At 45.9% G+C, this 26029-nt stretch overlaps 1 protein-coding gene across 2 annotated transcripts; it reads right to left on the bottom strand.

Moving 5' to 3' along the window:
- Positions 1 to 19732: 19732 nt before the first annotated feature.
- Positions 19733 to 23822, bottom strand: LOC123157156 (protein FAR1-RELATED SEQUENCE 5). Of its 2 annotated transcripts, none has more exons than XM_044575406.1 (7): positions 23545 to 23718; positions 23079 to 23420; positions 22452 to 22716; positions 21663 to 22353; positions 21094 to 21551; positions 20677 to 20964; positions 19733 to 20572 (listed from the first exon to the last, which is right to left on the bottom strand). In XM_044575406.1, exons 1-7 carry the CDS (start codon positions 23583 to 23585, stop codon positions 19928 to 19930), a joined length of 2730 nt encoding a protein of 909 aa, XP_044431341.1. In that variant the 5' UTR covers positions 23586 to 23718; the 3' UTR covers positions 19733 to 19927. The 2 variants fall into 2 exon arrangements, with proteins under 2 accessions (XP_044431341.1, XP_044431342.1); XM_044575407.1 differs by having other exon boundaries at positions 19758 to 20572; positions 23079 to 23396; positions 23545 to 23822.
- Between the last annotated feature and the right edge of the window lie 2207 nt (positions 23823 to 26029).

The following is a 26029-nucleotide window of genomic DNA, read 5'->3' as shown; positions in this document are numbered from 1 at the left end:
CATGGTCAATCGTCTATGCGAGGCGGCGCAACATCGGTCGATCCGGGCTGCCGCAACCCTGGGAGGCCGTCCGTCGCGGGAAGGATGATGGCGATAACGACGACGCAGTCAGCGATGGAGGTGTCGGCAGCCTCGGAGGCCATGCATAAAAGGTCAACTTCCGATACCTCACGTACTTTACTTTACTTTTCTTACTGTTAGTTGAACTTGCTACACAGCAGGTGGTTTGCATGTAATACGTGGAACTTGCTTAAATTTTGTTCATTTTACATGAATTTCGTCCATTTGTGAAATATCCGCTTAAAATATGGACATACATTTGGTGCATAGAACTGGATGCCCACTCTCCTATCCGTTATCTGCGGGTACGTTCGAACATGTCCCGTGAATGTTTGGGGTATGCATTTTGATGCACAACGTCGAAGATGCCCTCGCTCTGCTTCTGTCTCTCAACTTGAACCGAAGCTCCTTAAAAAGAACTTGAACTGAAGCTGCTACTACGAAAATGGTCTTTGGTGGCCGAGCACCGTGCAGGCCGGAATCAGTGCCGCTTGCGCTCGTTGCGATCGGTGCAAACCATTAAGACGCGTCCGTATTTTGACCGTATTCGCGCCAGAGTCGGCTGCCGATCCTCCGTATTTGCTATTTAAATAAACTCTGCGGGCACACGTACACGAGCCGGTACACCAGTGCAGCACAGCATATAATCATAGACGTGTGTACACGGCACCGGAGTTGACCCGTCAAGGTGTGCGACAACAGGGAGCCGTTGGAGTCGAACGGTGAGGATCCTGCCGTTGCCTTGGTCTGGCCGTGTATTTATAGGAGAGATGGCTCTCCATCGCAGCCGAAGCGTGCCCAAACAAGTTCGACATGGCTTCGTCTTCATCCTCGGTTCGTTCTAGGCAAAGGCTTCAGCACTTGCCGCTCATCATGTGCCCGGAGTGCGGCGAGGTGCAGGTGGAGACCAACATCTGTGCGAAAGAAGGCGAGAACGAGGGCAAGCGTTTCTACAAGTGCCCGATCAACACTGTAAGTTTCATTTTCTTTCTTAGATTCATCACAGACATGATAGGAATTTCACAAATTCCACAAGGAGTTCTTGACAAGCTTTTTGGTTATCATATGGGATGTTTGATCTTGGGGTTCCAAATTACACAATCGTCATTTTCTGCCAACCAATCCACTGACATGCTAGCTGATAACACAAATATATCGTTTCATACACAAGCGATCCACGAACACTTACCCTCCTTGTAACACAGTTCGATGCGCTAGCATGATTTTTGGTCTTGATGAGCTGACCATATTCCTCTTTAACCCACCTTATTTCCAAGTGCAAATACGATTTTCTGTTAGATGATCTCCAAAAGTTTGCCCGTGATGTCCACATCGGGGGGGGGGGGGGGGGGGGGGGTTGTCAGATCCATGAGACCTATATACTTCCATAATCTCGCCCATTATAGACATCGACAGCATATATGGAAGAAGAACTATCAGAGGCATCTAATCACACGAAGAGGAGCATGTTATATCATCCAGAAGGCATCTGGCTAGTCATGGTCGTTAAACCAAGAAACTTGGAATCATCATTTACGGTGGTTTTTCCGAATTCCGTACTTTATGATCTCAGACGAACACTTACCCTCCTTGTACCAGAGTTCGAGGTGCCGGCATGATTTTTGTTCTAGCTGAGCCGACCATATTTCTGTTTAATTCACCTTTATTTTCAAGCGGAGATGCGATTTTGTGTTAGATGATCTCCAAAAGTTTGCCGGTGATGTCCACATCGGGGGGAGTGTCTGATCCATTAGACCTATATTTTTTCAGAATCTCGCCCATTATATACATCGACAACATATATGGAAGAAGAACTATCAGAGGCATCTGATCACACGAGAGCAGTATGTTATATCATCCAGAAGGCATCTGGCTAGTCATGGTCGTTAAACCAAGTAAGTTGGAATCATCACATACCGTGGAAGGCCTATCGCTAGCACACAATTTACGGTGGGTTAACCGAATTATGTACTTTATAATACCGGACGAACAATTACCCTCCTTGTACCATAGTTTGATGCGCCGACACTTTTTTTTGATGGCACATTTGTCACGTAACAATCACGAGGGCACACAAATAAAAGTAAAGAAATCTATCCAGGTGCACGAATCACGACGGACATGATAGGAATTTCACAAATTCCACAAGGAGATCTCGATAATTTTTCGGGTTATCATAAGGGGATATTTGATCTTGGGTTCCCAAATTACACAATAGTCCATTTCTCCCAACAAACCCACTGACATGCTAGCTGATAACACAAACATATCGTTTCATACACAAGCGATCCACGGACACTTACCCTCCTTGTAACACAGTTCGATGTGCCAGCATGACTTTTGTTCTTGATGAGCCGACCATATTTCTGTTTAACCCACCTTGTTTCCAATCGCAGATACGATTTTTTGTTAGATGATCTCCAAAAGTTTTCCCGTGAAGTCCACATCGGGTGTACTGTCAGATCCACGAGCCCTATATAGTTTCAGAATCTCGCCCATTATAGACATCGACAACATCTATGGAAGAAGAACTAGCGGATGCCGTTGATCACACGAGAGGCGCATGTTATATCATCCAGAAGGCAGCTGTATAGTCATGGACGTTAAACCAAGCAACTTGGAACCATCACATACCGTGAAAGGCCTATCGCTAGCTCATAATTTACGGTGGGTTATCCGAATTCAGTACTTTATAATCCTAGACGAACACTCACCCTCCTTCTATGACAGTTCGTTTTGCCGGCATGACTTTTGTTCTTGATGAGCCGACCATATTTCTGTGTAATCCACATGTTTTTTCAAGTGCAGATACCATTTTGTGCTACATCATCTCCAAAATTTTGCCCGTGATGTCCACACCGGGGTTAGTGTCAGATGCATGAGACGTATATACTTTCATAATCTCGCCCACTACATACATCGACAATATCTAATGAAGAAGAACTATCAGATGCCGGTGATCACACGAGAGGCGTATGTTATATCATCCAGAAGGCAGCTGGCTAGTCATGGACGTTAAACAAAGCAAATTGGAATCATCACATACCGTGAAAGGACTATCGCTAGCACATAATTTATTTCGGGTTATCTAAATTACGTACTTTATAACCCCGGACGAACACTTACCCTCCTTGTACCACAGTTCGATGTGGCGGCATGACTTTGTTCTTGATGAGCTGACCATATTTCTGTTTGATACACATTTTTCCAACATGCAGATACGATTTTGTGTTAGATGATCTCCAAAAGTTTGCCCGCGAAGTCCACATCGGGGGGAGTTTCCGATCCGCGAGACCTATATACTATCAGAATCTCGTCCATTATATAAATCGACAACATATATTGAAGAAGAACTAACAGATGCCGATGATCACACGATAGGTGCATGTTATATCATCTAGAAGGCGTCTAGATAGTCATGGACGTTAAAACAAGTAAATTGGAATCATCACACACCGTCAAGTGCCTATCGCTAGCTCATAATTTACGGTGGGTTATCCGAATCCCGTACTTAATGATCCCTGATGAACACTTAACCCCCTCGCACCATAGTTCGATGTGCCGGCATGGCTTTTGTTCTCGATGAGCCGACCATATTCCTGTTTAATCCACCTTATTTCCAAGTGCAGATACGATTTTTATGTTAGCTGATCTCCAAAAGTTTGCCCGTGATGTTGTCAGGACCCCGACTCGATGCCACATAGATCTAGCATGTAACACTTCATATCACTTTGCGGCCTCACGCACGGTATTCCCACGGGTGTCGCCTTACCTTTACCCGGGACCGTTTGCGCCTTTTGGCACACGTATATGACAGTGTCGCTAGCATCCATATGATAAGGAGCCCGGGCTGACATGGCTAGTCGTAAACCCAAAGTGGCACAAAGTTACAGGGACAGGCATCCATGACCCAGCATCGAACGTGTCGGTCATCAGCGAGTGAATCCAGGCTGTAGCACTGGGCTAGCAGGACTCCGGTGAACCGGGCTGTAGCGGGCTAACAGGACTCTGGTATTCATCGCGTGACATTTCCCCGAAGGGACAGACACAGGAACGAAGAAGGACACATGCCGGCCAGCCTAAGTGTTCCGGAGCAGTAGCAAGCTACCATGGCTCGGTGGAAACACTAGGAGACATTTCCCGGTAAGAGAGGCTACTAAAGATAAACAACTAGATGGTCAGATCCCACACATACCAAGCATTTCAATAACATACACACAATATGCTCGATATGTGCAATACAACATGGCATCACAAAATGACTCTACGACTCAAGTAATTTATTCAATAGGCTCCGAGGAGCGAGACATTACAAACATGGGTCTCACGACCCAACAATCAGAGCATACGAGTCAAGCACAAGTGGAGGCTATCATGTCTGAGTACAGACATCTATAAATGAAAAAGGCTGAGAAGCCTGACTATCGTTCAGATCCTGCCGAGGGCACAAGATCGTAGCTGAGGTATCAAGCTAAACGTCGAAGTCCAAGCGGAACTACTAATGAGACTGAAGTCTCTCTGCAAAACATAAAATAGGCAAATGTGAGTACAAATGTACCCAGCAAGACTTACATCAGAACTATCTACATATGCATCATTATCAACAAAGGGATGGTGGGGTTTAACTGCAGCAAGCCAGCTTTGACTCGGTGGCTATCCTAAACTACGACTGCAAGCGACTCTTTTGAGGTGGCGCACACGAGTCCACATATTCACCAACCAATACACCACTATGGAACCGCTCCCGTCTCCCTACGAGAACGCCATCCATAGCACTCACGCTTATCTTGCGTATTTTAGAGTATCCACTTTCACTTGTCTATGAACTGATATAAGCAACCCAGAGGTCCTTTTCCGTGGACACGGCTATTCGAATAGATTAGGTTAACCCTGCAGGGGTGTACTTCTTCACACACGCTCTCACCACTTACCGCCGTTTACACGACATGTACTCGGCAACCTTCAAGCGGAAGCCCAACATGGGTGTCGGCCACGACCTACCTAATCACCTAAGTCTCTAGTCCAGGTTTATCGCCTATTCGGGTTCCATCCATGAGGAGATCCGGCCGGAGTTTCGCTCACAGCCCCAAACGATGTGTACAGGGTTCCGTGACACCAAACGGGCGCCCGGTTTACCCGGCCACGTGCCTACCGCATCACAGCCCACCCCTACGGTCAGCACTGTGCACGGCCTCCAGCATACTACAAACACCAGAAACTACTTGCAACTCCTGGACAGAGGACAAGGGTGATCAAGAAGCCGAGAGGGTCCATTGGTTTCGGGCCCAATGCGTGGTAGTAGCTGAATCATGGATCACAAACACAGAACTCAGTTCCTGAGGACGGCTGCAATGAGACAACCCACCATGTACTCCTACATGGCCTCTCACCGCTACCTTTACCAAATCGTGTTCACACGCTTAGCTCACACACCGTAGGACATGTTCATACACCTCTGATTCATCCCCGATGATTCAGACCCGACTCAACTCTAAGCAGTAGCAGGCATGACAAACAAGCATGAATGAGTAGGCACAACAGGGCTCAAGCAACTCCTACTCATGCTAGTGGGTTTCATCTATTTACTGTGGAATGACAGGTCATGCAGAGGATAAAGGGGTTCAGCTACCGCAGCAAGTAACAGATGAATCGGTGTTGTCCTAATGCAGTAAAAGAGAGCAGGAGCGAGAGAGTAGGATTGTATCGGAATGAACAAGGGGGTTTTGCTTGCCTGGCACTTCTGAAGATAACATTGAGTCTTCATCAGTGTCAACGATCACATCATCGGTACACGTCTATCGAGAGGGGACAAATACCGGCAATACAGAAAAAACACGATCAATGCAATGCACAATATGATGCATGCTATGACATGGCAAAATGAATGTGTTTTGGGCTAATGCATCTAAAACCAGATTAAATGAAGTTGGTTTGAATACAAGATTCAAATTCAAACTCCATATATGATTATTTAAATGCCATTCACTTCATTTGCTCTAAACAGTAGTGATAAGTTGTTCTAACATGAATGAAAATGGTACAGATGGATTCTTCGAATTTTTCTGATAATTTTTCATATATAAATTATTTAATTTGGAGTTACGGTTAATTTTCTATGAATTTTAGAAGTTTTTACAATTTTCTGGAATTTCCTGAATTATAATAAATCCAGAAAATGGTTTATTGCGTCAGCCTGACATCATCATGACGTCAGCAGGTCAACAGGGCCGCCCAGAGTCAAACCTGACGTGTGGGACCCACACGTCAGTGACAGGGGGTTAACAGGGGTTTATTTAGTTTAATTAAAAGGTTAGGGGGGGGGGTCGGGCCCACTGGTCAGCGTCAGGGGGGGGTTTATTTTAGTTTAATTAAGGATTAAGACACTAGGGCCCACATGTCAGTGTCTATTAAACTAACTAATATTTAGTTAACACTAATCCTAGCCTAATTAGCCGGGCGGGGCCCGCAGGTCAGTGAGAGAGAGGGGGGTCAAACCCGGCAGTGGGTCAACCCACGCCGGTCATCGGGTCAGCGGTCGCCGGCGTTTAGCCGCCGGCGAGTCCAGACGCGGCGGAGGGCTCGGAAACGAGCCACATGGCATCGTTTCGGCCGCGGTTTGTTGCATTCGAACGCGCGCAGTGGCGCGCGTCTAGTGGTGGCGGTGACAGGTGCTGGGGTGACCGGAAAAGTGGTCGACGACGAGGTTTGGCGGCGGCAGCAGCTCGGGCAATCCCGGGGTCGGGGTTAGGGAGCACGGCAGGAGGGGCTGGGGCGTGCTACGGACTCCCGAGATCACGATGAGCACGACCGTGGCCTCGGATACGAGCTGGGGTGACTGTGGCCACGGCCACGCCATGGCCGGCGGCGAGAGATTCTCGGGCAAGTGGTGGGGCTAGCTAGAGAGGGAGGTGGGGCACGGGAAGAGGGGAAATCAACACAGGAGCTCACAGTGGGTGAAGTGGTGGCCTCGGCGAGCTCGGGGACGTCTTCGGTGCTGCGAATCGAACGGCGGCGATCGCCGGCCGTGGCGATGAAGATGGCGGTGATGGCGTGGCTTCAGGGCACCCGGCGTCGCGTGCGTCGTGGTAGAGCTTCCCGGATCCAAGGCGGAGCTCGTGGCCTAACTGGCTGGGCGTGGGGATGCTGGTGGCTCCGGTGGTACTCGTCGGCGGTCTCGGTGCATCCGGGGATGAGCGAGGGAGAGAGACAGAAGAGGGAGAGGGGATGCAGCGAGTGAGGGAAAGGAGAGAGGGGACACGGGGCGTCGTCGTGGCGCGAATTAGGACGAAGGGCGGCCTCCAGCGCGAAGCAGGAGGTGGCCGGGGCGCTCGGGCGCGCGCCACGCCTCGCCTCTGCCTTCTGGCAGAGGAAGAAGAGGACAAGGGGGGGGGGTAAGGTGGGCTGGGCCGCGCTGGTGGGGGAGCTGGGCCGACTGGGCTGCACGGTGAGGCCAGGTACTTCTTCTCTCTTTTTTTTATTTCTGTTCTGTTTTTCTTTTAATTAATTCTTTTGCCACTGTTTGAATTAAAAATAATAATTCAAACAATGCCAAAGCTCCTCTGAATATTTTTAGATTGCTAGATGGACTTTTCCAAAGCTCATAAAATATTTCAGGGGTATTTGAAATTATATTCTAATTATATGAATATAATTCAAATTCAAATAGCTAATGATTTAAATTCAAAGTCCCAAAAATAATTCCTTTTAAAATGTTCATTATTTTTGGTTTAGATCAAAACCCTTGCCAAAATTCACAAAACTATTTTTAGGGCATTTTGGATTCACAGAATGTAATTTAAAGGGTGCTTGCCCTTCTTTTAATTAGAGTTTTGAGGCTTCTGAATTCCTCAGTTCAAATTTCATTTGAATTTAAACATGATGCAGCAACCAAGCTAGTCCATGGCCAAGGTAAAGCTAGGGATGTGACAACTCACCCCCACTAAACAAGAATCTCGACCCGAGATTCAAGCGTAGGGTAAGATAAAAGGGAAACGCAAACTAAAATAATCTTCACGATCCAGGTTGCACTTCATAAAAATGTTGACTTGATCACCATCTTTGTCTCGAGGTCTTGCTCCGGGGACTCCAACCAACATGGCAACGAGAGGGAAAAGAAACTCTAGAAGGGTCGATCTTCTCGAAGATCGAACAACTCACGAAATGAGACATAAGACCATCTCTCGGGTTGAGACACGAGATACACATCAAGAGGGGTGGAAAGAAACGGATGACGAAGGTTCACTAGGTGGACAACAATTTCACACTTAAGAAGGTGGTAAACGATTGTCCACGTAGCGAGGAGTTGAGTTGCCATGATACCACGACGAAACATCCTGAAGGAGGGTGATTCGTAGATTATCCCCTTAAGTGGCAAAAAGAATTACCTTTGATTCAGAGATCATTTAAAACCTTTATACCGGCCTAAGGCAATTCTCAAGCGATCGTTTGGAGGGGGGTCGGTAGAATGGCATACTCAGACTTGGATGATGTGGATTACCTTGTTGAAGACAACGCAATGTATGATTTTGCTTATCACCGGAAATGGAAGGGACCCATGGTAGAATGGCACATTGGCGGGGCAAGCTGGAAACAGAATGCAAATGCTGGGAATGATTCTGGTAACTGGGGAAGAACCCAACAACAGAGAGTGAATTCACTGTTTGAAAAGATCATAGCATTGCCGAGGAAACTGAGAGCAAACCCAGTTAGTGCCGACGATAACACCTAGAGCTTGTGCGTGCTCTCAAGAACTTGAGCATTTCCATATTCATCAAGGTTTTACCAACATCCATGTCAAGGGTCCGGTAACACAACTTGCTGCCATGATGAATGATGATGGATGATGCAGATGCAAAGGAAGATAACACTTTCTCAGATTTCACCTTAGCGAGGCCAAGGAAATAAAAATCTGGATGATCGACCGAGAGACATTTAGCACTCCGCTTCTAATGTTCTCCTTGATGTGCTAGTGTAACCCATTCATAGATATGGTTTTGTATCTAGAACATCAAGTAAAGGTCGGACTTCGGAAACACAAAAATCCATAGGGGCAACTAGGGAGCAAACCCTACGAAATCCTTATGGGGAGGTGGCCAACTTCATCAATCAAGATATTATAATAACAGGTCTTCCGGCTGGGTGTGTTGGCCACGACATCCACTTTACCGGTTATCACGCGACCAATATTATAATTCTTGGGAAATATTCCAACCATCATATCTGCCTGAGATTCAGATCTGGTTGGTGTCAGGATATTCCAGACTCATCAAGTCTAGGAAGAAAAACGGAAGTTTGCAACACAAATCGACGAGATGACGTTGCGAGATTCTCGGGAAATGAATTACGATAGCAAGCTCCAAAACATGAGCTGGTTCTGCTACAACATGTGAACACGTTGTCCCAGACAAGCATGACCACAAAGTAGTCTTATAATAAAACACTACCGAGTTCAGGAGGGGAACCATCATCGAGGATATCGAAGTCCTTGCATAAGTCATATGATTAGCTCTTATGAAGGAACTTCTTCTCCTTGAACAAATCAATCAGTGGCTTGGTGTGCTCGGGACACATATGGAATGAAGGTTGCAAGTCTCCAGACCACAGAATACTTCGCACATGTGCATGACTGATTTGGGATGATTCCAAGGAAACAAAACTAACTTTCTCAAATTCACGGCGGCATCTTTCACCAAATGCACGTGTATAAAAGGAAGTCACTCCTTTCATCAACAAATACTTCATGAGCTAGCATGAAGAAAATGCTTTCAAAAGTTTCCAGCACTAGCTTAATGTCCAACAAAATTATGGAGGAGATAAGGATGTTGTCAATGGGCTCAACAACAATTCATCTGGGTTTCCTTTTAAAAGGAATTCCATAGTTAAGTGAACAAGTGATAGCATTGGTCAGACCAAAGATGTAATGGTGTATGCTCGAGGGATCAACCACGAATAAGACAACATTACGAACATCGTTGGTACTGATTTGATTTGACGATAGCCCATACTCAAATCAAAGGATTGATAAGACAATAGGTCCAGCAACTGATCACAAGGACCAATCGATGAAGATATCATCTTTCTTCAACACACACTACACAAGATTATCCCTTTGGAACGAACTAAGTCAGGCAAGCTTTTATCCTCCAACTCTCCAAGTTGTTGTTTAGCTTATCCAACTAGCTCAGGGTATCTAACACCGATTCTTGGAGAGAAGGTGGTTCACAAGAAACCAACTTGATCACGAACTCAACATAGCGGTCAGGTGACAACCTGGTAATACTTCCGAGAAGATATTCGGAAAATCACGAACCACCGGTATGTTACTAAGCTCGAGAACAATCTTGCCTTTTGAGGCAAGACGATATGATCAATAAGCAAGGATTGGCACTATCCTAACTCACTGATCGGAGAGTGCACCAGAAATAAGGACTAGGTAGCACGATCAGTCCTAGAAGGATGATTCGAAAACCAACATACTAAGAATGAAATTATTATCCTTTAACTACCAAGCAACAGAGTTGCTAGCAGTATTGATTTCACACATCACAATTCATTTGTCGGTATTCCGGTTGCAATAACACAGAAACCGAGAAATTATCAATGATGATCAGAAGTATTACTGCGTCAAGAATTCATAAGATGGTGTGCAATTCCCATGATATTCCTGATATAAAGATGGTAATACTTCAAGGTAGAACAGACCAGAAGCTGGATTAGCATTTTGATCTGCGGAATACAATTGCTTTGACCCAATCCTAGATATGGATGAGGTACTGGAGTTTGTTTCTCCTAGTCATTCTGCGATAGAATGGATTGACGGACCACAAGAGTAATAGGCATCGATAAACGAACGCACGCATACTCTTGGCTATCAATTGATAGACGAGGGTCAGAATGCAACTAAAGAGAGACAACTCAAGGAACATATGATTTTCTGAGTTGTGGATGCATGGTTTAGCATGTCGAACGAATTCCACATGTTTCTTCCGGATAACCCATGCAGAAAAGTAGAACTGGCAGAGTCACAATATATAACGGAGAACTCATCAAGAATAATCCTGTTGTGATATTTCAGTTCAACGAGGAACTTCTGCCATAAGTAGTTCATGGTATTTGGAAGAAGAAGATACCACGGACTTTAAGGACTATCGCAAAGGTTACTAATATTCTAAAGGCACTAGCAATTACTATCAACATGAAGTAGGTAGAGTGAATCTCGGGTTCAAGAACCCAGGAACAGAATACCCATTACTAGGTAGCATCACGGGATGCTTTCGAGACTGATGGCCAGAATCATCACACTGGGAACACAAATCATGGCTAAATTACTAGATGATCCCCTAAGACACCTAGGGTCATAATAATAACTCCAACATAATGTCAAGGCAATAGAATACCTCAACTCAACAATTAGTGTGACTGAGCTGGCATAACGGAACATCGAGACCAGAGGGAAAGGATTTTGCAAATGCATCAGACTATTTAGAAACCTGGGATGACTCGGACAGCATAACGGCTGTAAATGCTCAGAAAAGATTTGAGACATTCACAAAATGGTGGCATAACCACTCAGAAGCACGATATCAAGGTTTCGAGATCAACAATTAACATACGGAAGTAGTAGAAACTGAACTCAAGCTTAAATCCAACAATCTTATAAGTCTTCGGATTAGTAACACGTGATCCTAATAGAAAGAAGAGATAGCCTAGTTCTTAATCCCCGTAGAAGAGAAGATGATGACTCAGATCAGAAGGTCATGAGGTATAAGGAGTAAAAAGAGCCTTACGTTCCATCCCGCAATCAATTCCCTTATATAACTAAAGAATTTCTAGACTCAACTTCGACCAGTTTGGCTTGGTAATCCTACAGGCAGTCAAGCTCTGATACCAACGCTGTCAGGACCCCGACTCGATGCCACATAGATCTAGCATGTAACACTTCATATCACTTTGCGGCCTCACGCACGGTATTCCCACGGGTGTCGCCTTACCTTTACCCGGGACCGTTTGCGCCTTTTGGCACACGTATATGACAGTGTCGCTAGCATCCATATGATAAGGAGCCCGGGCTGACATGGCTAGTCGTAAACCCAAAGTGGCACAAACTTACAGGGACAGGCATCCATGACCCAGCATCGAACGTGTCGGTCATCAGCGAGTGAATCCAGGCTGTAGCACTGGGCTAGCAGGACTCCGGTGAACCGGGCTGTAGCGGGCTAACAGGACTCTGGTATTCATCGCGTGACATTTCCCCGAAGGGACAGACACAGGAACGAAGAAGGACACATGCCGGCCAGCCTAAGTGTTCCGGAGCAGTAGCAAGCTACCATGGCTCGGTGGAAACACTAGGAGACATTTCCCGGTAAGAGAGGCTACTAAAGATAAACAACTAGATGGTCAGATCCCACACATACCAAGCATTTCAATAACATACACACAATATGCTCGATATGTGCAATACAACATGGCATCACAAAATGACTCTACGACTCAAGTAATTTATTCAATAGGCTCCGAGGAGCGAGACATTACAAACATGGGTCTCACGACCCAACAATCAGAGCATACAAGTCAAGCACAAGCGGAGGCTATCATGTCTGAGTACAGACATCTATAAATGAAAAAGGCTGAGAAGCCTGACTATCGTTCAGATCCTGCCGAGGGCACAAGATCGTAGCTGAGGTATCAAGCTAAACGTCGAAGTCCAAGCGGAACTACTAATGAGACTGAAGTCTCTCTGCAAAACATAAAATAGGCAAACGTGAGTACAAATGTACCCAGCAAGACTTACATCAGAACTATCTACATATGCATCATTATCAACAAAGGGATGGTGGGGTTTAACTGCAGCAAGCCAGCTTTGACTCGGTGGCTATCCTAAACTACGACTGCAAGCGACTCTTTTGAGGTGGCGCACACGAGTCCACATATTCACCAACCAATACACCACTATGGAACCGCTCCCGTCTCCCTACGAGAACGCCATCCATAGCACTCACGCTTATCTTGCGTATTTTAGAGTATCCACTTTCACTTGTCTATGAACTGATATAAGCAACCCAGAGGTCCTTTTCCGTGGACACGGCTATTCGAATAGATTAGGTTAACCCTGCAGGGGTGTACTTCTTCACACACGCTCTCACCACTTACCGCCGTTTACACGACATGTACTCGGCAACCTTCAAGCGGAAGCCCAACGTGGGTGTCGGCCACGACCTACCTAATCACCTAAGTCTCTAGTCCAGGTTTATCGCCTATTCGGGTTCCATCCATGAGGAGATCCGGCCGGAGTTTCGCTCACAGCCCCAAACGATGTGTACAGGGTTCCGTGACACCAAACGGGCGCCCGGTTTACCCGGCCACGTGCCTACCGCATCACAGCCCACCCCTACGGTCAGCACTGCGCACGGCCTCCAGCATACTACAAACACCAGAAACTACTTGCAACTCCTGGACAGAGGACAAGGGTGATCAAGAAGCCGAGAGGGTCCATTGGTTTCGGGCCCAATGCGTGGTAGTAGCTGAATCATGGATCACAAACACAGAACTCAGTTCCTGAGGACGGCTGCAATGAGACAACCCACCATGTACTCCTACATGGCCTCTCACCGCTACCTTTACCAAATCGTGTTCACACGCTTAGCTCACACACCGTAGGACATGTTCATACACCTCTGATTCATCCCCGATGATTCAGACCCGACTCAACTCTAAGCAGTAGCAGGCATGACAAACAAGCATGAATGAGTAGGCACAACAGGGCTCAAGCAACTCCTACTCATGCTAGTGGGTTTCATCTATTTACTGTGGAATGACAGGTCATGCAGAGGATAAAGGGGTTCAGCTACCGCAGCAAGTAACAGATGAATCGGTGTTGTCCTAATGCAGTAAAAGAGAGCAGGAGCGAGAGAGTAGGATTGTATCGGAATGAACAAGGGGGTTTTGCTTGCCTGGCACTTCTGAAGATAACATTGAGTCTTCATCAGTGTCAACGATCACATCATCGGTACACGTCTATCGAGAGGGGACAAATACCGGCAATACAGAAAAAACACGATCAATGCAATGCACAATATGATGCATGCTATGACATGGCAAAATGAATGTGTTTTGGGCTAATGCATCTAAAACCAGATTAAATGAAGTTGGTTTGAATACAAGATTCAAATTCAAACTCCATATATGATTATTTAAATGCCATTCACTTCATTTGCTCTAAACAGTAGTGATAAGTTGTTCTAACATGCATGAAAATGGTACAGATGGATTCTTTGAATTTTTCTGATAATTTTTCATATATAAATTATTTAATTTGGAGTTACGGTTAATTTTCTATGAATTTTAGAAGTTTTTACAATTTTCTGGAATTTCCTGAATTATAATAAATCCAGAAAATGGTTTATTGCGTCAGCCTGACATCATCATGACGTCAGCAGGTCAACAGGGCCGCCCAGAGTCAAACCTGACGTGTGGGACCCACACGTCAGTGACAGGGGGTTAACAGGGGTTTATTTAGTTTAATTAAAAGGTTAGGGGGGAGGGGGTCGGGCCCACTGGTCAGCGTCAGGGGGGGTTTATTTTAGTTTAATTAAGGATTAAGACACTAGGGCCCAAATGTCAGTGTCTATTAAACTAACTAATATTTAGTTAACACTAATCCTAGCCTAATTAGCCGGGCGGGGCCCGCAGGTCAGTGAGAGAGAGGGGGGGTCAAACCCGGCAGTGGGTCAACCCACGCCGGTCATCGGGTCAGCGGTCGCCGGCGTTTAGCCGCCGGCGAGTCCAGACGCGGCGGAGTGCTCGGAAACGAGCCACATGGCATCGTTTCGGCCGCGGTTTGTTGCATTCGAACGCGCGCAGTGGCGCGCGTCTAGTGGTGGCGGTGACAGGTGCTGGGGTGACCGGAAAAGTGGTCGGCGACGAGGTTTGGCGGCGGCAGCAGCTCGGGCAATCCCGGGGTCGGGGTTAGGGAGCACGGCAGGAGGGGCTGGGGCGTGCTACGGACTCCCGAGATCACGATGAGCACGACCGTGGCCTCGGATACGAGCTGGGGTGACTGTGGCCACGGCCACGCCATGGCCGGCGGCGAGAGATTCTCGGGCAAGTGGTGGGGCTAGCTAGAGAGGGAGGTGGGGCACGGGAAGAGGGGAAATCAACACAGGAGCTCACAGCGGGTGCAGTGGTGGCCTCGGCGAGCTCGGGGACGTCTTCGGTGCTGCGAATCGAACGGCGGCGATCGCCGGCCGTGGCGATGAAGATGGCGGTGATGGCGTGGCTTCAGGGCACCCGGCGTCGCGTGCGTCGTGGTAGAGCTTCCCGGATCCAAGGCGGAGCTCGTGGCCTAACTGGCTGGGCGTGGGGATGCTGGTGGCTCCGGTGGTACTCGTCGGCGGTCTCGGTGCATCCGGGGATGAGCGAGGGAGAGAGACAGAAGAGGGAGAGGGGATGCAGCGAGTGAGGGAAAGGAGAGAGGGGACACGGGGCGTCGTCGTGGCGCGAATTAGGACGAAGGGCGGCCTCCAGCGCGAAGCAGGAGGTGGCCGGGGCGCTCGGGCGCGCGCCACGCCTCGCCTCTGCCTTCTGGCAGAGGAAGAAGAGGACAAGGGGGGGGGGAAGGTGGGCTGGGCCGCGCTGGTGGGGGAGCTGGGCCGGCTGGGCTGCACGGTGAGGCCAGGTACTTCTTCTCTCTCTTTTTTTTATTTCTGTTCTGTTTTTCTTTTAATTAATTCTTTTGCCACTGTTTGAATTAAAAATAATAATTCAAACAATGCCAAAGCTCCTCTGAATATTTTTAGATTGCTAGATGGACTTTTCCAAAGCTCATAAAATATTTCAGGGGTATTTGAAATTATATTCTAATTATATGAATATAATTCAAATTCAAATAGCTAATGATTTAAATTCAAAGTCCCAAAAATAATTCCTTTTAAAATGTTCATTATTTTTGGTTTAGATCAAAACCCTTGCCAAAATTCACAAAACTATTTTTAGGGCATTTTGGATTCACAGAATGTAATTTAAAGGGTGCTTGCCCTTCTTTTAATTAGAGTTTTGAGGCTTCTGAATTCCTCAGTTCAAATTTCATTTGAATTTAAACATGATGCAGCAACCAAGCTAGTCCATGGCCAAGGTAAAGCTAGGGATGTGACAGATGTCCACATCGGGGGCAGTGTCAGATCCATGAGTAATATATAATTTCAGAATCTCACCCATCGTGTACATCGACAACATCTGTGGAAGGAGAACTAACAGACGCCGATGATCACACGAGAGGCGCATGTTATATCATCCAGAAGGCATCTGGCAAGTCATGGTCACTAAACCCCATCCCCCCCTCGCACGTCGGTGACCCGGATACTCTACTGGCGACGCCCGTAACGTCGACGCAGGCGGTGAGTGCCAGATCCATCTCTTTTGTATACCCGTAACATCCTCTTATATATACAGTTTCCTGTCCACTAGGTACATTGAGATTGTCATGGCTAGGCCAATGATGCCTGCACAGTGCAGAGATTTTACATCCACGTATCTTCTACCATGGTTGTCGGATGATCTCCAAAAGTTTACTTGTCACCAAAAGCTATCTCTCTAGCAGTTGTCAAATGTGTATTCATGCTCCGACATAGCAATTAAACTAGAATCATCAGTGATCTAGTAAAGCCTATTAGTAGACAACACCACGGTTGTGAGAGGATTCATTGCATCTCCCACACTCCAGATCGCATTTCTATTACCGATGATCCAGATCTTGCACCTGGGCTTCTCGGACGAGTCTACACGGTATGCTAATTTTGTTTACATTTGTCCGCTCTTTGGCGATAATAGTGATGTACGACAAGTGGTTGTGGCACATACATGACTCATATAGAGAATGACAGGCATTCACGCTGATACACCAACCCAACCACCCACCACCCCCGGCCCACCCATCGATGCCAGTGATGTCCACGCAGGGGGGTGAGTGCCACATCCATGCCTCTTATGTATACAGTTCCCCGTACACTAGCGACACTGACATTCTCGTGCCGATGCCAATGATGTATGCATAGGGCAGAGATTTTCCATCCATGTCTCGTCTACAATGTTTGTTAGATGATCTACAAGAGTTTGCTTGTCACCAAGAGTTTGCCACAACTCTAATGGTCGTCAGATGATCCGCCTTCACTGGCGTGTTTTTTGGGATGAATTCACGGATCGCTATTTGAGGAACAAATCGTTTCTTTTTATAGTCGAGAGCCGAAATGCGCTACATCATTCTTGTTCCAGTGTAGTGACCGTTTTCCCAAGAGAGCAAATGGCACGTTTGTCACGTAACAATCACGAGGGCACACAAATAAAAGTAAAAAAATCTCTCCATGCGCCCGAACCACAACGGACATGATAGGAATTTCACAAATTCCACAAGGAGTTCTTGACAAGCTTTTTGGTTATCATATGGGATGTTTGATCTTGGGGTTCCAAATTACACAATCGTCATTTTCTGCCAACCAATCCACTGACATGCTAGCTGATAACACAAATATATCGTTTCATACACAAGCGATCCACGAACACTTACCCTCCTTGTAACACAGTTCGATGCGCCAGCATGATTTTTGGTCTTGATGAGCTGACCATATTCCTCTTTAACCCACCTTATTTCCAAGTGCAAATACGATTTTCTGTTAGATGATCTCCAAAAGTTTGCCCGTGATGTCCACATCGGGGGGGGGGGGGGGGGTTGTCAGATCCATGAGACCTATATACTTCCATAATCTCGCCCATTATAGACATCGACAGCATATATGGAAGAAGAACTATCAGAGGCATCTGATCACACGAAGAGGAGCATGTTATATCATCCAGAAGGCATCTGGTTAGTCATGGTCGTTAAACCAAGAAACTTGGAATCATCATTTACGGTGGTTTTTCCGAATTCCGTACTTTATGATCTCAGACGAACACTTACCCTCCTTGTACCACAGTTCGAGGTGCCGGCATGATTTTTGTTCTAGCTGAGCCGACCATATTTCTGTTTAATCCACCTTTATTTTCAAGCGGAGATGCGATTTTGTGTTAGATGATCTCCAAAAGTTTTCCCGTGATGTCCACATCGGGGGGAGTGTCTGATCCATTAGACCTATATTTTTTCAGAATCTCGCCCATTATATACATCGACAACATATATGGAAGAAGAACTATCAGAGGCATCTGATCACACGAGAGCAGTATGTTATATCATCCAGAAGGCATCTGGCTAGTCATGGTCGTTAAACCAAGTAACTTGGAATCATCATTTACGGTGGTTTTTCCGAATTCCATACTTTATGATCTCAGACAATCACTTACCATCCTTGTACCACAGTTCTAGGTGCCGGCATGATTTTTGTTCTTGATGAGCCGACAATATTTCTGTTTAATCCACCTTTATTTTCAAGCGGAGATACGATTTTGTGTTAGATGATCTCCAAAAGTTTGCCCGTGATGTCCACATCGGGGGGAGTGTCTGATCCATCAGACCTATATTCTTTCAGAATCTCGCCCATTATATACATCGACAACATATATGGAAGAAGAACTATCAGAGGCATCTGATCACACTAGAGCAGTATGTTATATCATCCAGAAGGCATCTGGCTAGTCATGGTCGTTAAACCAAGTAAGTTGGAATCATCACATATCGTGGAAGGCCTATCGCTAGCACACAATATACGGTGGGTTAACCGAATTATGTACTTTATAATACCGGACGAACAATTACCCTCCTTGTACCACAGTTCGATGCGCCGACACTTTTTTTTGATGAGCCGACCATATTTCTGTTCAGCCCACCTATATTTCCAAGTGCAGATATGATTTTGTTTCGACGCTCCCATAGGAACACCTTGTCCTCATTGTGAATTTTATCCATTTTTTTGGTTTCCCCCGCGGTGCTAAACGGTTCACGAAATAGTGAGGGAGGATTCATTTTTGTATTCGCAAAGAATTTTTTGACTTGTACTCACCTGACCGCGATCCAACAATGCAGCTAGTCCATCCTCGCCCTCGCAACAAGCACTACAGTAAATGATGCCCGATCGCAGGGGACAGGTGCTCTCCTTTTTTAGTATGAGACAAAACATATTTCACTGGCGCAAATGAAATAACCTCTATGACAGCGCAGCCCGCACTGTTTGCAATCGCACGTCCATCACCACCAGCAGATGTCCACGTGGGCTACCTCGGTAAATATTCTCCCCCTTTTTTTCTTGTTCAACACATTTGTTTTTTTCCTTACTTTCAGTGCACCAAGCAGGCGTCCTATTCGAGTGGAAGGCGAACACAAACCCAAGCCCAGCTACACTCCTGGTTCACGCGCACTCTGCGCAGCCCACTGAAAATGCTCAAACCCATGATAGCCCACGCATCGTCTTACTTTACCATTTTATCAAATTTACGAAATTATCCGCCTTCGACGCATTTTAATTCTTGCAGTTATGCTAATTCTTTTTTTTACGAATATTTTTCTGGCTGAAACAGTCAACTACACATTGCTTGTCTTCTAATGATTCTCTCTGTGTACACTATTTGCCCTGAATCAGAAAATCATCACAAATTATTTTATTTTTGACACAAAAAAAATACTACACTTTTTCTTCATACAAGAGGTGCATCAAATCGAAGCACCGCAGTTTGGCAACTGACGCAATGCAAATCGCAGAATGAAGAGTGCATCCACATTGACAAACACATCATCACCAAATAATTATCCTCACAGAAAACGCTACCAAAGACATGATGGTCTCTACATAGGTTCAGTAATACGCCGAGTGGTCACTAATAGTATGACATCCTCTCAAAGCCCTGTTACACGAAACTGTCATACTTCAAGCAAAGAAAAAAGATAAATTCAACCATAGAAATCTGCCTTGGGCGTGTTGGTGCAGGTGTTCCTTCTGTGGCCTGTCAGGCTGCATCTGGAGCAGTGAGGTGACTTCCTTGGCGCCTTTGGCAGATCACCCCGCTGCGGACATGTTGTGCTCTTGTGCCCTTGGCCACGACAGATTGAACAGAACCTACTCCTCTTAGCTGGCTGTTCGTACGGTGCTTTGTCGCGGCTAGTCGTGGGGTGCCCCGCTGGTCTCTTCTTGGATGGCGCCGCAAAGCTATCTGAACATTGTGAGGCACTTTGCAACTGATTTGTTGGGCCAAAATGCTGCTTCTGTGCTGTCGCTGAACCTGCAGAATCACCTGCCAGCTCTCTGTCTGATAATCCCATGCCATCACGTATAGCAGCCACCGGCTCGAGCAACATTTTCACATTTCGTAGCTGCTCTATCGCAAGAGTATACGCATCCACATTGCTGTCACCTAGCCTAACAATTTCAAGGCACATCAGATGCAGATTATTATGTCGCCGCGAAGAGTACTTAAGAGGACCCTGATCCTTTTGGTAACGCAGAAATTCTGGAGGTAGTATGTCCCTTGCATCCCTTGTCCAACGCTTCATTATGTGCCCGGCTGGGACCTCCTGCAGACCAAGCTGTATCATTACCTGAAAACAAGAGGAAAACGATCAGGCTCAAAATCTACACTCTTATTTTAGGCACACATGTGGTCTTGTATGTACAACTGAGCAATAACCATAGAAAAAGGCACCTTCAGGGCATGGCTGCACACCATGACAAAATGTTCAAACATTCCACATTCACACTTGAATTCGTCTGCATCCTCGTTGACCTGAACGTGGAATTCATTTTTGCACCATTTGTCCCTTGAATCCTTCTTTACATGCCTCACTGTGTATTCACGATGAGGCACATCTTCGATGAGAACATATGATCCACATTCATATAGTGCCTCACCAAAATTTTCAAACATGGCCCTTGTATAAATTTTCGATGCATGTACCTCAACAGGTAGGTTCTGAGCCAGCACAACGCCCCCCTGCATGCGTTAGACATATCACTGTCATGTGTTATTATCTTTCGATATGTGCTTTCAAACCACAGGAAATGGTTCATGTAGATATAATTTTACCATCGACAAACAACACACAAAACTTTTAATTCTTACCAGTTTCGTTCTCTTCTCTTGATAGCTCTCCTCTGAATCTCTGTCAAATTGCATCTTCTCATATTGCCGGACGAAAAGGTGCATCGGTGATCCTGGTGGCACATATCCTTTGAGCAAATGATTAGCACTCTCGCTACGTTGCGTGCTGGTCATTTTGGCGCAGAAAACATCCATGAAGTAAGGTTTAGCCCATTTCATCCGCGTCTCATATATCTGTGTGAGGAATACATTATTTTGTAGACCATGTTTCTCAACCATACATGCCCAACCATCCTCGAATTCTTTCTCGCTAACAATGTGGTGCACCATCTTGTTGAACTCTTGTTTGAACTCGCTGCCCTTGCCTAAGAGTGGCCCAAGGCACTCTTTTGCTTTCTTCAGCACATGCCATTTGCACCACCGATGTGTTGTATGCGGCATGACATCTTCTATGGAAACCTCCATTGCACGAGCTTGGTCTGAAAAACAACAATTCTCTGTCAGCAAATTACAGGATGAAAACGTTTTCAGACCAATCCTAAAAGGAAAGGTCAACAACACTAAACAGATGAGATCATTTATTTATTCACCTGTGAGCATTGTGCGTGGTTGTGGCGCTCCTATCATCTGAAAAAACTCTGTGAATATCCACTTGAAAGTTTCAATTTTCTCATCGCTCATCAGCACCCCTCCAAATATAATGCTTTGGAAGTGATTGTTGACACCAACAAAGAGGCCAAATGGCATGTCGTATAGATTTGTTTTGTATGTCGTATCAAACGTTACAACATCTCCAAAACACTTAAATTGCTCTATGCTTCTTCCTGTTGTCCACATCAAAGTCTTGACTCGGCCATCACTATCAACTTGCACACTGTACTTGAACTCAGGATCTTCAGCCCGCATGGCATTGAACACCTCTATTGTTTTTGTAGCATCATTTTCTGACTGCTCTCTATTCAGTTTTCCACAAAGAGTTTTGAGAGATCTCTTTGTGAATGGCACCTCCTTCACAGATCCAAAAAAACTGCCAACCACACTATAAACCTTGCTCAGGCTTATATTGTTTTCTCTTAGCTGTTTCACCAAGTCTCTAGTGTATCTATCTATGTGCCTGTGTGATTTCCAGTGCAGCTTCTCCATACAGTTAACCGATACAGAATGGTTGTGCTCTGCTTTGTGTTCGCATATGTACCACCCTTTATCATCTGATCTAAGCACCCGCATCAACGCAGGGCATCCACACCTCGTCGAGCGGCTGTTCGATTGCAATGGCTTGCCCTGCACATGTTTTTGATGTATTATGGGATCGTAAAAATTTGAAAGAGCAGTGGCGGGGAAACTTTTTAGTGCTTGTCTGAATTAATGAATCATCATACCGCACACGCGCATACAAACTCCTGCATGCACTTTTTCCGATGGACGTTCAACCTGCTTTTGGCATACCGAACGCCAAACCATGTCTCCCAGGAATATAGGTTGTAAAACTCATACGCTTCTTCAACCGTGTCAAAGCTAGTTCCGATTGCCGGGTTAACAACCGTGCCAACCTTGTTGTCTGCATAAGCTCTCATTGAAGCCTCGAGGGCAGGGACTCTGCTTGGGTTGGCATCCCTCTCTTCTGGCGCGTTGCCAATCCTAACACTGCACCCCCCGCGGAAAAACGTTGTTAAATATACTACTTACTTGTACAGACCGATTCTAACAGTGATTTTCCTGATAAAAGAATGTCTATCAGTTGTTACAGAATCAGTAGAATATCATCTAGCTTAACCAAAACCGAATGCAAGAATTATGTTCCGGGTCAAGCAAGAATGCTTTCAAAGAGATGAGAATAAAAGGATTTTTTGTTTCTACACGGGGCTGAACTCTGTATATGTGTGTTCTCTTGTTACAGGCAATTACATGGAGTTTCAGTTTCTGCTCCTACAGCAAAAAACGATGTCGTGGAGGTACAGTTTATGGTCCAGGAGCAAAGTAATAACATATGAGTGTGTGTTTCTTACCGTCGAGTCCAACACGAGGCCTTTGATTTGTTGACGACCACCCCCTCTGCATCTCCCTCATCTCCCATTGACGCATGGGAAGTTTCCTGAGAAGCCATGTCGTTCGAGTCGCCAACCACTTCGCTCCCACCGTTGTTTTGTGAGCCGAGATTCGCGCCCACCACTCGGAACTGCTCTTTGGCGCTGCTGTCATCCATCGGCTCAGAAGAAATCACACCAGAGGAGCGCCCGCGACCTTCATGGATCGAAGCAACCACAGACTCCACAACATCGATTCCTCCACCCAATAAATCACCCGCATGAGTTTTAGGAACCAATCTGTAGCAGATATGAAATTCTAATCTATTCAGATCCAAACATCATCACGTAGAAGAATTAATGTCGAAATATCAGGCACTAATTGAAGAACTTGAACGCCAAATCAAAGTATTTCAACGAGGGAAAGTGGATTGAGATTGGAACTCACCCTGATTCTGCTTCCTCAAAGAAGAACTCGAGGCCATCCATGGCGAAACGCCGCTCCGCACAGCCACGGTCTGGAAGGGGATGAACGACTGACCAGAGTAGGAAGAAGCACCGCTTCGGGCATTAAGTCACCTGCATCGCCAGTTGGGCCCAGGATTAATATCGCACCTGCCACCCCTCACCTACATGGGCTATTTTTAAACCAGACCAGCAAGCACAGGATATGCCTATCCAGGGCGCACCAGAGGCCCACGTACAAGTCTGGCACAGCAGCCCACGGCACAGGTGTATTTCAACGTAGCAACTATCGTATAAATATGGCAAAAAGAGCGGCGCACGCGTCGCAGCGATCTACTGCACGCCCGCAGATTCCGGCCTGCACGGTGCTCGGCCACCAAAACGCCACTCTCCTGCTACTACTACTAGTCTAAACTGTCGTCTTTATAGCAACTGTCACATGGGGGCAACGTAAAAGGGAGCTGGTGCTGGCGTGAGTTTTATTTTATCTTACTTTGCTTTATATGTAGTTAATGTCTTTAATAAGGTTGGGTTGTTTGTATCTGCCCTTTTATCTTTATTCCCTTTGTTTGCGTTTCCCTCCCAAGCCCCCTCTCCCTGCTTTGAACATGTACTCAATTAACAACAGTGCTCCCTTTAGTTTGGACTACAACGGAACCTCATTTGCACGTATAAATATCCATGAATGAACGATTTTCTTCCGGGAACAGGTTCATGTGGAGCAACAGCAAACAGCACATTCATTGATATGCAGTTGTATCTTCTGCTGCAAGGCCGGTCTGCATGACCACGATGGTGCATGCACGTTGTAGCTTAGCAAATCAACTTTATTTTCAAATGAGTTGTGCTTGCTAGTGTTTGGAAGGATCCAAAATATGTAAGTGGTGATGGCGCACGTCATTCCAACTGCCCACCCACAGCCACATGCGTGTTTGGTGTTATTTGCGTCGTGGAATCGTGAGTTTATTCGGGATCGATGATTGGGCTTCACCTCCAGAACATGATGGAAATGTATGTCTGCCATGTATTGTACTGGCCGAATAGCGGAGATATGTCACGGTCTAAGTACTCAATTACTTCCTCCGTAAAGAAATATAAAAACATTTAGATCACTAGTAGTAATACAGAGGTAGTACATGTATATAGGCCGTCATCCCAAAATTTGGGATGCGGAGAGCTACTTAATCAGAAAAAATTAGGATGCTCATAGTAGTATGTAAATATTGATGTCGTACAACCTAGTTTAGTTGACAGTTCGACACGCAAACACCACCGCCCAGATCACCAATCCACCACCAGCCCCAAACCCACAGCTGCAAATCGATCCCACGGCCTTACAATCTGGCCACAAAGCTGCAGACCTTGGGCGCTGAATCCATATTTCTGCAACTACAGTAGTACAGTTGGGTTTGTTTCCTCTGTCAAATTTATTTTACTTTTCCTGGTCAGCATGCTTGGTATACTTATCGTTACTAACGGAAAATGTATGATACCTTCAGTTTCTATCTAATTACTATGTTTTTTTGAGCCAAAACCGTAGAATAATTGTTCAACGTTAATTCATTAATTATAAAATATATACAAATGCAAGTCTAAATGAAATGGTAACCCAGTACCAGTTTTAGGAAACATTAAAATTAAATTACAAGTTCTAATTTATCCAAGGTGTTGATCCGCTCTGCTTTTCCTTGCTTAGCCCTAAGCTGTGTTGCATGTAGCCCCGCTCTGAGAAAGTGCTTCCATGTGTCCAAATGTGGTGCTGCCCTTCGAAGATCTTGTCGTTTCTAATCATCCAAGTGCTCGAGCATCCCATGATAATAATCTCCATAGCAATAGCTAAAAATAGCTAAAGGAGGCCGCATGTTTGCTCGGAACCCACCTTCGCGTCGCCCGTTTGTGTCGAAGACTGATCTTAAGCGGCCGATGTCAGTGTCAAAACCGGCGGATCTCATTTAGGGGGTCCCGAGCTGTAGATCTTTGATCAATGAGGAACGGGAAACACAGGGACATTATTTACCCAGGTTCGGGCCCTCTCGAAGAGGTAAAACCCTAAGTCCTGCTTGATTATATTGATGTGTGTATGATGGTTACATAGTTGATCTACCACGAGATCGGATGAACTAAACCCTAGATGAGTAGGATGATGGTTCTTCTAGCTCTACGAACTAAACCCTCTGGTTTATATAGACACCAAGGATACCTAGGGTTACACATGGTCGGTTGCCATCAGAGAATAAACATGTCGATTCTGCCATCTTGACTTGGAGGACACAGCAAGGCTTCGCAGGTCTCCTTCCTGAACAAGAAATCGCCTTATAGCTCGGCCTTCCAATAATAATCACAGAGCAGCCCACCTGTCCGGCCCAAGAGAGGTATACCGGCAGTCCGACGACCCCTCAATCCAGGATTCCCTCAGTAGCCCCTGAACTAGTCTTCGGAGTCGAGGCATGCGCGGGAGTCATCGGCTT

This window comes from Triticum aestivum, chromosome 7B (assembly GCF_018294505.1).
Source record: "Triticum aestivum cultivar Chinese Spring chromosome 7B, IWGSC CS RefSeq v2.1, whole genome shotgun sequence".
NCBI lineage: Eukaryota > Viridiplantae > Streptophyta > Magnoliopsida > Poales > Poaceae > Triticum > Triticum aestivum.
This window is presented reverse-complemented; position numbering and strand designations above follow the sequence as displayed.

What these genes read in the sequence shown, in the direction of transcription:
- LOC123157156 (XM_044575406.1), bottom strand. Translation starts at nt 23,585, where the DNA reads ATGGATGGCCTCGAGTTCTTCTTTGAGGAAGCAGAATCAGG. An exon ending in TTTGAGGAAGCAGAATCAGG is followed by an intron (nt 23,421 to 23,544) that starts GTGAGTTCCAAT and finishes GGATCTGAATAG; the next exon opens with ATTAGAATTTCATATCTGCT. An exon ending in AGTTTGTATGCGCGTGTGCG is followed by an intron (nt 22,354 to 22,451) that starts GTATGATGATTC and finishes AAACATGTGCAG; the next exon opens with GGCAAGCCATTGCAATCGAA.